The sequence below is a fragment of the Girardinichthys multiradiatus genome, chromosome 17, assembly GCF_021462225.1.
Source record: "Girardinichthys multiradiatus isolate DD_20200921_A chromosome 17, DD_fGirMul_XY1, whole genome shotgun sequence".
In the NCBI taxonomy this organism is placed as follows: Eukaryota; Metazoa; Chordata; class Actinopteri; order Cyprinodontiformes; family Goodeidae; genus Girardinichthys; species Girardinichthys multiradiatus.
In genome coordinates this window covers 19,796,339-19,808,697 of record NC_061809.1, presented here as the reverse complement: position 1 = coordinate 19,808,697, position 12,359 = coordinate 19,796,339, and the positions used below count along the sequence as shown (strand labels likewise).

Below are 12,359 nucleotides of genomic sequence, written 5' to 3'. Positions count from 1 at the left end.
CATCTTCAGCATAAGAAACTGGCACGTCAACACCTTCTGATTTATGGAGACCACAAGATAATGACAGACAACAGAGGAGGAATCTTAAGGTGTACTGTACCAAAGAAGGGTAAATTGAAACAAATGATAAGGAGCTAAGAGAAAGAGAACATAAAAAAAATGTTGAAATTCTTGTTCAACTAGTAACACGCTGAAAAACATGCAAAGTCCTTCCTTCAGTAACTTGTCCAAACACTTCACCCTGGGTCTATTGTATAGACTCTGTGAGACTCTTGCAAGGTCTCAATAATCATGCAAAGCATCATTCCATCCCACAATGGAACTAATCTTAACTATTTAATTTAGTAAAAAAATAAATAAACAAAAGAATGTAATAAAGAGCTTCCAACCCCAAGGTCATACCTACATGTCATAATACAATTGTGACAGATCCAACTGCAACTTCTCTTTTATGCATGGAACTAAAACAAAACAATTGTTCCAAAACAGCACAGATCTCTGCCTAGGGCCAAAGATTACATCTGTTTTGTATAACTATAGGACTGTTTCAGAAATGCTGTATTGTTAATTTAGAAATTGAATCACAAGTTTCCTTTAAGAAAAAGGTTTAGGGTGACTGAAAAAGGCTGGAGCATGGGAGCAAGTTAGCTGTAATGATGCTTTGCTAACAGATGTTGGCCAGTTATTCATCATTTTGCCAAAGTCTGTTCACATTGGAGTGCAGGCAGACACTGTGCACACATGCTTCCTTCTTTGAGGCAACGACACATATTGGCTTGATTTTGAATAACGCAGAAGATGAAATCAAGGCCTGAAGTAACTGCTGCAAAATGTCTGAAATAAATTTCAGATGCACTAATGACTTCAAAGGGACAAATAAACTGCTCAAAAAAACAAACGAAACATTTAAACAACACAATATAACTCCAAGTGAATCAAACTTCTGTGAAATCAAACTGTCCACTTAGGAAGCAACACTGATTGACAATCAATTTCACATGCTGTTGTGCAAATGGAATAGACAACAGGGGGAAATCTTTGGCGATTAGCAAAACACACTCAATAAAGGAGTGGTTCTGCAGGTGGGGACCACAGACCACTTCTCAGTACCTATGCTTTCTGGCTGATGTTTTGGTCACTTTTGAATGTTGGTGGTGCTTTCACACTCGTGGTAGCATGAGACGGACTCTACAACCCACACAAGTGGCTCAGGTAGTGCAGCTCATCCAGGATGGCACATCAATGTGAGCTGTGGCAAGAAGGTTTGCTCTGTCTGTCAGCGTAGCGTCCAGAGCCTGGAGGCGCTACCAGGAGACAGGCCAGTACACCAGGAGACGTGGAGGAGGCCGTAGGAGGGCAACAACCCAGCAGCAGGACCGCTACCTCCGCCTTTGTGCAAGGAGGAACAGGAGGAGCACTGCCAGAGCCCTGCAAAATGACCTCCAGCAGGCCACAAATGTGCATGTGTCTGCACAAACAGGACGAAACAGACTCCATGAGGATGATATGAGGGCCCGACGTCCACAAACGGAGATTGTGCTAACAGCCCAACACCGTGCAGGACGCTTGGCGTTTGCTAGAGAACACCAGGATTGGCAAATTTGCCACTGGCGCCCTGTGCTCTTCACAGATGAAAGCAGGTTCACACTGAGCACATGTGACAGACGTGACACAGTCTGGAGACACCGTGGAGAGCGATCTGCTGCCTGCAACATCCTTCAGCATGACTGGTTTAGCAGTGGGTCAGTAATGGTGTGGGGTGGCATTTCTTTGGATGGCCCAACGGCCCTCCATGTGCTCGCCAGAGGTAGCCTGACTGCCATTACGTACTGAGATGAGATCCTCAGACCCCTTGTGAGACCATATGCTGGTGCGGTTGGCCCTGGGTTCCTCCTAATGCAGGACAATGCTAGACCTCATGTGGCTGGAGTGTGTCAGCAGTTCCTCCAAGATGAAGACATTGAAGCTATGGACTGGCCCGCCCGCTCCCCAGACCTGAATCCGATTAAGCACATCTGGGACATCATGTCTCGCTCCATCCACCAACGTCACGTTGCTCCACAGACTGTCCAGGAGTTGGCGGATGCTTTAGTCCAGGTCTGGAAGGAGATCCCTCAGGAGACCATCCGCCGTCTCATCAGGAGCATGTCCAGGCGTTGTAGGGATGTCATACAGGCATACAGTGTTTTTCCACTTTAATTTTGTGTGTGACTCCAAAATTCAGGCCTCCATTGGTTAATAAATTGGATTTCCATTGATGATTTTTGTGTGATTTTGTTGTCAGCACATTCAACTTTGTACAGAACAAAGTATTCAATGAGAATATTTCATTCATCCAGATCTAGGATGTGTTATTTGACTGTTCCCTTTATATTTTTGAGCAGTGTACATTAGCTTAGCAACTTAGGAAGCAAAGCTCTATCCAAATGTATGTTAAGTGTGCATACAAACATTTATAGCTTATTAAAATTGCCCACAATTCCCTCTGTTTTCACTTTCATTTAACTGAAAACGTTCACAAGGACAAACATGTTCCATCAGCTTTAGCACTGAGTAGCGAATATCAGGTAAAGTTAAAGCTAACTAATTATTAGTAACTTAATTTAGAGTATATGGCTCTACCAAGGGTAGTCTGCCTATGTTTTTAAAGCTCAATAATATTTACCAACATTTCCAGCGTTTTCACTTTCTTTTCATTGAAAATATTAGAAGGGAAATTTTTTTTTTACCAGCTTTAGCTTTGCTTTTATTTCTTACTGTGTTCATTTCCTTTTATTTAAAATACTGGGCAGAAACATGTGCTCTACTTTCGAAGTAATTAAGCCTGTTTTGACTGAAACATTATAACATCTGCTTTTAACCAAACAGATTCATATGCAAAGATTACAGTTACTAAGCAGTGCTAAAACATTTAGATGTCATTCACACTTATTGTCTTTTTTTGAAGCTTAAAGTATTATTAAACTGATTTCACAAATATGTGGATTTCCACTGGTTTTAGCAGGTTGAAACAACTTTATGTCCTTATGTAAAATAAGAAGTTGCACATTTTCCAGGCTAGCATTTCTTGCAGTTAAAACATCAAACACAAAGACAACAGGTGCCCCACTTCTTGAAGGGAACCTCCCTACCAGTCAAGCATCAAAATAATAGTTACCTGAACCTCAAACGGTACATTGTTCCTTAGGGTGGTAATTCTGCCAAAGAGCGACAGTCCTATGTTAGGCAACCTCACATTGGTAGTAAATCTTCCTTCTGTTAATCTCTCACTCACCCCTTGAAAATTTGACATTAGAGGTCCACTTCTATTTGAGTAGAGCATGGAGACCATGTGTCAAATAAACAATGACAAAGGTTTCCCAATGTTAAACACTGCTTGTGGAAAGTGATGACAGGATTGGGGAAGAATGGGAGAGGAGAGTAACCATACTGCAATCTGTTTTAATTGTAAGCAAACCTGTATATTCTCTCAATATGCTTGTAACTCAGTGAACTTAGCTGGATATCAGACAAAAAAAACAAACTTCAGTCTGTAAATCTTTGCACCGTCCTTATTTTATTCTGTCTTGCTTCTATTATTCACTCTGCACCTCTTCAAACTGTTATTACCCCTTCTCCCAAATCCCCTCTCTGCCACAGTTAAAATATCTTGTAACTAATGAGCACTGCTAATGAGAAGCTGGCAAAGGTCCATCTCTGGAGAGTCACTGATCTTGCCATACTGTAGCTGAGAGAAAACATCTATGGGATACACCTGATGGCCTCTGGCAAAGTAAAAAACAAAAAGTCAATGAGGAGGACATCCCTACATGTGTTGAAAGAAATCTGACTTAACTCTGGATAAACGTTCAACGGTCTCTGAGCCTCCACCTTCCCTTAACCCCCGGGGTGGAAGGGGATGAACTGAGCAACAATAAATCAGATACTGAGGTCTGTTTAGTATCAGGCACAGAGGAAAATACAAGGAGCATCCTGGAAGTAGCTGGAAGCCTAAAAACGATGCGAGCTTTGAAACCTTTTGGTTTCAATCTACAGGATTTTAGCAAGAGGAAGTGTATGATTAAGACGATATCGAGCAAGGCAACAGGCCTTTAAAGTGATAGGTGATTATCTGGAATTATTCATCATATTAAATAATCACACTAAACAATGGGTCAGTGACTAAATACAATCACAGTGCAGTGAAAAAGTATTTGCCCCATACAGATTTTAAAAAAATCTCAAAAATCAACACATCACCTCCAAGACCTAAAGGAATCCAAGAACAGATGAGAAAAAGTCGCTGACATCTGTCAGGCTTGAAAGGGTTGAAAAGCCATTTTTAAGGCTTTGGGACTCCAGAGAACAACTGTTAGAGCCATCATTTACAAATGGAGAACATACAGAACAGTGCCAAACCTTTTCAGGAGCCGACCAAAATAACTCCAATTATGTATCAAACACTGATCCAGGAGGTTGCAAAAATCCCCTTAGCAACATCTGAAGCATTGAAGGACTCATTTTCCTCAGGACAAATGCTCACAATAAAAAAATAAATAAATAAATAAAAATAAAAGAGACCGAGCATCAATTTGCATCCATGGGAAAGTTCCAAGGCCAAAACCATCACTGACCAAAAAGAACACAAAGGCGTGTCTCACATTTTCCCAAAAACATTTTTAGGGTTCCAAAGATTAGAGAAAATATTCAGTGGACTGACAAGATCAGAGCAGAACTTTTTGAAAGGTGTGTCCCAAGTGACACACCTTTCTGGTAACACAGAGCATCAAACCAAGAGTTAAACATGGTATGGGTATTGTGATAATGAATTCTGCTACCTACAAGAACATCCTGAAGGAGAACGCAATTCGTGTCAAAAAACCCTCCAGTGTGGCTGAATTAAAACAATTCTGAGAAAGAGAATGACCCACGATTTTTAAGCCTCACTGCTAGTAATCACAAACGCTTGATGACAGTTTTTCACTACTGGGATGTATATGAACGTTCAGGAGGTCCTTTAATTTTCACACTAGGATACATTTTTTAGGAAATCCTTCCCCCTTAAAAATAAATCATAATTTGCTTGATGAGCTAAAACATCTAGTGTGGCAGAAATGGCAAAAGCTAAAGAAATGAGCAGTCAAATATTTTTGACAGCACTTTGATTTAAACAAAGCAGTATTAACTTTCTGTTAGATATCAGAATACAAAGAAGACTCACGTGTGCTCATTAATGTTATTATCAGACCAAGCTTGGCAAGTGATGTTTGACTTCGTCCAAGACCTCCTCCCTCTGTAGTTGTCCTTGGTGCCACTGATACACTCTCTGACATATTCTGAAAGAACAAAGGTATAAGAAACATCTGCAGAAATCCAGCCATGAATGTGTTCTGTCATTGTGCCACTTTATACAGGTGATTAAAAGTTGAATTGCCATAACCAAATTCAGACATAGTTGCCCAAGTATGGTCAAAAGGAAATATTTCTCCTGAGAACATTTAGTTATCTCCCAGCTTGTATCTTATTTCCAAAGCACACAAGTCCCTGAAGTTCATTAAATGTCACAGAGGGGAGCTTTTGTAAATTCTGCTATAAATTCTAAAGTGCTAGATTCCACAGCTTGCACTTTAAGCAAAGCTCCGCCATGTTTGCTGTAAACAATAAGGGTTTCTTTTATTTATGCTCCACTTAGGCCTGCAACATGTTTAAGCATTGGCTCTCAACACCAGAATGATTAAACTGTTGGCTGTGAAAAGATTCACATCTTCTAATATGTCAACAAGGAAAGCAAACACCTTAAACGCTGGACGAGCTATCACATATGTGTCACCACTACAAACAACTTGCGCAAATCCTCCACTTCTTGCTGTTCTCATGAGAAAAGCACTGACATGACTTTGAAAATGATAACATTTACCTTTTTTTTCATACAAAGTGAAGTTGATGTTGGCCTGCTTCTGCACACCGTGGGTGAAACGGTCAAAAGGAAGAAGGTGGCATTTCTTGAGTTGCCTTTGATAGTTGAAAGCTCTGTGGAGACACACGGGAAGTAGTTGAAAGATGACCAAATGATAAACAACAAAAATATGTAAATACTACTAGACTCATAGGATAGCAGCAGCGAGGGGAACATGGACGTGGGGAAGTGAGTTCAGAGAAACACGGAAACATAAACTGTGACTCACCTGCAGCTGAAGTTTTTCATCTTGCACTTTCGCGCACAGTGTTCCTGTGAGCGGCTCTTTTGTATCAATGGAGTCTGAGAACAGTCTGTGCAAAGCAGCATGTAGCTCTCACTCTTTTCATACATTTGCAAAGACTGACGACGAGGGTTTTGAAAGCAACCTAAAATATAAGCAGACAGAGATTTGATTTTTATAAGAGTGCTCATTCAAAATAATTTAATTTACATTATCCTTCAGACTTACAAATTTAAACCCATATGATTGTTGGCACAGTTGGGGTAAATTAATTCAAATGTAATGAACGAAGTGCTACGCATTGATCTTGCAGTAAGGACGTAGGCAGGGTACTGGCGCCTTTGCCCTTTTACCATTAGCTATCTTTGCAGTTTCGTTCAAAACCATCTGTCAAAACCAACAGCACATTTCGTACTGACCATGCGTCAATTAGTACCTGCCATGGGGATGTTAGGTACCCACTTTGACAACAGATGGTTTGAAGTATTGTTCTATATTCCTATATTCATAGTCTGTTGTAAGCAAGTGGGGGTGGCGATGGTGGTAGGGTGTCATTCTGTAATCGGTGGGTTGCCTGGTCAAATCCCCGATCTGTCCTTCTTAGTCATTCTGTCCTTGGGCAAGACACTTCACCCGGCTTGCCTGCTGATGGTGGTCGGAGGGCCCAGTGGTGGCGATTGTATGGCAGCCCCACTTCTTTCAGTCTGCCACATGGCAGCTGTGGCTACAATGTACCCTACCACTGTCAGTGTGTGAATGGGTGAATGACTGATTGTAGTGTAAAGTGCTTTGGGTTCCTCTGACTACATAAAGCGCAGATAAAGAACAAGTGCAGGCCATTTTACCATTTATCAAATGTCTCCCAGCAGGACAATTTGGTTTGATTAGGGCATAAATCAGCATAAATCTGTAGTATTTTATTAGTCAACTGGCCAAAATAGCATTAGAACCAAAATAAGTGGAAAAAGGACGTAATACAAAATTTTAGAGAACAACATACAATTAAATTACCTTATATTTGAGATTGGAGTATTTTGTGACTATCTTTATAAATCATTATCAACTAATGGCAAAACCTTTCTTAGTTAGTTACCCTGTTTGGAGATGTTTGCTAAACATAGCTTAGGGTGACTTCCAAAGGTAGTCATTGATCCATATTATTCAACTTTCTTTTTAACGCGTTTTTGGCCATATGTCTTTATCCCAATGTGGACAGCTTTGCTTATTTCAACCACATGTTGATTGGACAAGGAGTAAGACCTCTTTTCACAATTTAGCTCAAAGGAATATTCCTTCAGTGTTATAGCAGAACCTTTCGGTCATCGAGACCTTATTCGAAGTTAATAATATAGTCCATAATTTTCTGGATTTAGTGGTTACTTTCTTGAAACTTACCAGGCACTATCCAAAACAGGTGCTTTTTAGAACTTGCTGGTTACTTTAAACATAAATTACAAGGTACCTTCAAGAACTGGGCTGTGTTATGAGGAGATTTTAAAGGGTAACATTCCCAGAATCTGCAAGGTATTTGCCTTGATCTTAGAGGTTACCTTTCTGGAACTTAAGTTCCAGGAACCTGATAATATGCTTTGGGAAACTAATTAGTAAGACCCACGGAAGATTCTGAAAAGTTCCTGCTAAGTTGCGAAAAGTACCTGGTCAAATTCCTGGAGAGTAATCTGTAGGGCCTATGAAAGTTTAAGGAAAATATCTGGCAAGTTTCAACAGTAGCTTTTAAGTTTCCAGGATGTTCCGCATAGTACACATTAAGTCAGCTAATGGCAAACACTTACTTAAAGTTACTTTCCAGAGAAAGTATCATAGTGCAATAACATATTCTAACTGGTTGAGGAAGTACCTTATAACAGTTGTGACCCAGATTGACCTTGCAGTGCAGAACACGTATTACTGAGCACCTGCAGCTAAACGAGAATCTCAGTTAACTTACTAAAAGTTAACAGACTTCTCTTCTTATACTCAAATCAAGCATTACAGGTATTTGTAAAACAAGTCTCAACTTGTGCTCTGTTTATTTTATCACCACCCAAAATACTTTTTCACTTTCAACAGCAAAACATCTATGATACCGGTTATTGCCTCACCACATATTGTGCGATCTTAGTTGTGATTGTTGAGTTGTAGTGAATTAATTGATTTGGGTTAACCTATTTACTGCATAGTTGTGGACACGTATTTGCAGTTGGTTTGGCACTTCTATGTCTTGGAGTGACATTTTGGATTTGATGGCTTATTTTGTAATTTTGATTCTCCTTGTGGCTCTTTGTTTATTTCTTAAGTTATTGTTTCTATGTTCCCCTCTAGTTTCTCTGTTTACTTTAGTTCATAGTTATTCTAGTTCTTTATTTCCTCCTTTGATTTATTCTCTTGCTTAGTTTGTGTTTTCTGTTTTAGTCCTTTCACCCATCCTCAGCCTTTGTATTTGTTTCACCTGTTCCCTGTTTCTTTGATTACCTGCCTTTTGTTCCCCTCTCTGTGCTCTGTGTATATTAGTTGTTCTGTTTGTTTAGTTCCTCGCTGGTTCCTTGTTTCTATGTCGGTGATGTCTATGCTTCGTTTATGCTACGTTTCTATGTCTATGCTTTGTTCATGCTTCGTTTATGCTACGCTTTGGATACCTATGCTTCGTTTGGACTATGCTATGCCTTGCTATGAGTTCCTGCAGGTTTGCGCAAGTTTTGATCTAGTCCTTGTTTCATCCCTGCAGTGTGTTTTGTTACCTTTTGAACTTTTATGAATAAACAAGGAAGTAACTATGATGCGGCTACCGAGCTCTTGTCTGCGCTTTGGTCCGACCCACAGTCCTTCCCCGACATTCTAAAGCCAGTTTGGCACTTCTAAAGCACCAAATTCTCAGAATTTAAGGAGTAGGTTTGGAACAAACTGTTGGCTCAATAGTAAAAGTAATGTTGATATCTAAGGCGGCTGGCAAATTCCTGTCAGAGCAGACCTTTAGAATTGCACTTTGTTATTTGGTGCCATTTTCTCCAACAAATATTCTACAAAACTACATAATGTAGTAGTTGCAACTTTAGCTGTGTGGACAGACAAAGAAGGAGAGTGACACCTGTTAACAGGCTTATATGCTGCACCATATAACCTAATGCAAATATATCTCATATTTTACAGGCTAAAGTTGGCTTTTCCCCTCATTTTGTCATATTTGGAACGCTATAGTTTTAAGTTACTGTTCTATTTATGAGTTTTCACGGCTCCTACAGAAAGCAATTTCATAATCTTACATTCATGATTTTGTAAGAGTTGGTAAGGACTTATAAGTCCTGCTGTTTTACAATGCTGACTTTTAGTTTATTTTTTTATATTGAGCAATCAGAACTCAATCAGAATTTCTAATAAAAATAGATCTTTATGTATGATGTGAAAGTATAGCCTCTTGGCTTTTGGAAATGTAAGAAAAAACACAGTATGTGTGGAAAATGAACCATCAAGCTGTTGGCGGAGCAAATGGAGCCATTGTATTTCATTCTTGCCTTATTTATAGAGCTTTGTTGAGAGCAGTTTCTTTGGCACATCAAAAGAGAAGTCAATCATTGCAAAAATGTGGCACAATGCACATGGGATCACAGGGGGTTCAGAAATGGGACAGAATCATATTTTAAGATGAACATTTTGTCATTTTTACCTGCTCTGGGAAAACAAAAAAAATTCTCCCTTTAGTCGGATTGAGTTCTCCCGCAACTGTAGTTCTCTAGTGCTCACCACCACCTTTAAACTTTAAGTTTATAATTAAAGGCAAGTGAGATATAAATCATCCAGGAAAATCTTTTGCTACCGAGTTACAGTCAGCCACATGCCCCCGTGCCAAGACCCAACACAAGATGCTGCGTGTGTACTTAGGATACTGTAAACTGTGGACCGTTTAGAGGCTTGTCGTGGTTGAAAATGGTTTTAGGGGAGGACATGTTATTAATGTTTGGGCTCCACTGGACCACATCTGGCAGTCATCACCGTGTTGTTCCAGCCCTGATGTCTGGCCAGGCCGCTCAATTAGATTTCACTTAGTCTCTTCCTCTCCTTGCACTCAGACCCCTGCTATCTCCACACATCTCCGAAGCATTTTGCTGAAGCATGAGGATAAGGATAAAAGGTGCTCAGGGGGTGAGAGCGAAGGGATTTAATGAGAAGAGGCGGACATAATAGAGGAACAGGTTTGAGTTTAGTTTGAAAAATGTAGATGGGGAAACAATGGAGGACTGACTATTTGACCTTCTGCAAGAACATTTACTTTAAATGAAGACTGTTTGACTCTACCAGTCTAACACATGCATGTGACTTGAGCTAAACCATTCAATTATAGCTCTGGCTGTTCAATCTCCTTGTCCTGCTAAAAGGTGAAGCCTAACCCCTGTCTCAAGTATGTTCCAGCCTCGAAAAGGTTTTTTCTTTTCCCAGCACAGTCCTCTGTACAGCTGAACTATCTTCCCAAGCAAGTCTGACAAGCTTCCATTTGCCTGCCAAAGAAAAACAACTCCACACCATGATGCTGCCACCATCGTTTTTTACAGTGGGAATTGTCTTTTGAGCGGGATAAGCAGTGTTAGTTTTCTCTCACACACTGTGCATTGCATGTAGGCCAAAAAGTCTGACCTGAGCACATTTTTCCACATGTGGGCTGTGTCCCCTACATAGCTTTGCAGCAAACTGCAAATAGAACTTCAAAACAACTCAAGACAAGTCAGATTCGATGGAGACAGTCTATGCAGATCAATGTAATAGTTTTTCTGACAGATTCTCACTTGGATTTAGGTATGAATTGTAAATGGGCCATTCTAACACCTTTCTAACATCGTGATCTGGCTACATGTTTAGGGCTGTTGTCCTGCTGGAAGGTGAATCTCTAACCTAGTCTATAGCCTTTTGCAGTCTCAAGTAGGTTTTATTCCAGATCTGCCCTGTATCTGACCAGCTTCCCTGTTCCTGCTGAAGAAAAGTAACCCCACAGTATGTTAATTTCCCTCCATTCAAAAATTATTCACCTGTGTGAATACCAACATTTTTTGTGGCTGTTTCATAATCACGTTTCAGGGATTTGCAATGCATAAAACAGGAAAAAAAGCAGGCTAGTCTGTCTGGGAATTAAGCAGACAATACATCTGTTTTGGAGGGTGCAAATGTGCTGGAGTATAAAGCAGCCAGATGTTAACACCCCTCCACCCCAATCTACCACACACACACACACACTCCCTTCTTTGTAATTCCACTTTTCTTGCTCTTTTTAACACATCTTCTATTCTACCTAAGTGCACAAACACCACAGTCCCACCTCTGGCTTGGTCAGAGGTCAGGGTCAACAACCCTGAAGGTGGTAACTACAGATCCAGTGCTTTACTTGTTGACCTTTTTAGCTGGAAAGATATAAGCGGGGACAATCTGTAAAGTCATCAGATAATCCACAATTTATTTGAGGCTCATTTGGATACATTTAGGTGGAGCCGGGTGGAATGCATATTTTAGGCATCTTCTCTGCAGCTCAGTGTCAGAGTCTGTTACTGGACTGAAGAATTGTTTGAGTATTAAAAAGTCTTTGAGGGGAAAGCAATAATATCAGCTGATGTGTTTGTAAAGAAGTGGCCAAAGTGTGCTTTGGTTTTATGCAGTACTACGAGCTATAATTAGAACCATGCAGTCAACTCCATCAAACTATTTGCAGTTAAAACGTTTCGTAAACTGAATTGTTGGGACATTTGAGAGGGTTAGATGAAGCAATTGAAATTATAAGATGCACAATTTAAAATGAAGAAATATTGTACAGAGTTGTCATCTTGACAATGATTTTTTATTTTATTTATTTTAATAGGAAATGAGGAGCCACTTTCAGATATTAGAACTTTAGCATAATATTTGAAATTCATGGATATTTATAACATAAAGTAAAATGCATTTACATTTTTACATTTACAATTTTAGTTTTTCTAACTTTAATCTAAAAACAAATCTAACATGCACTAGAATCCAGGCTCTACAATTCTTACCTATATTGACAAAAATCACCAGTATGCACGCCAAAACCTGATAAATCCATACGCTTGCACTCATGGTTGGGTCCAGACTTTAGGGATCAGATTAGAATCCGGATCAACAGAGCGACTGACGCGGCTGCCGGTTCAGGTCCAGAGAATCTGATGATCTGCAGGAGACTCG

The 12,359-nt window shown here is 40.0% G+C and overlaps 1 protein-coding gene across 2 annotated transcripts in view; it reads right to left on the bottom strand.

Moving 5' to 3' along the window:
- Positions 1-12,359, bottom strand: part of hgfa (hepatocyte growth factor a) — a 26,833-nt gene extending 14,474 nt beyond the window's left edge. For both annotated transcript variants that reach the window (XM_047389207.1, XM_047389208.1), the window contains exons 1-4: positions 12,191-12,359; positions 6,165-6,324; positions 5,897-6,009; positions 5,201-5,315 (exon numbers count right to left, since the gene is read on the bottom strand). In XM_047389207.1, the coding sequence (XP_047245163.1) occupies positions 5,201-5,315; positions 5,897-6,009; positions 6,165-6,324; positions 12,191-12,254 (452 nt within the window). In that variant the 5' untranslated portion in view covers positions 12,255-12,359. The remainder of the gene's footprint in view (positions 1-5,200; positions 5,316-5,896; positions 6,010-6,164; positions 6,325-12,190) is intronic.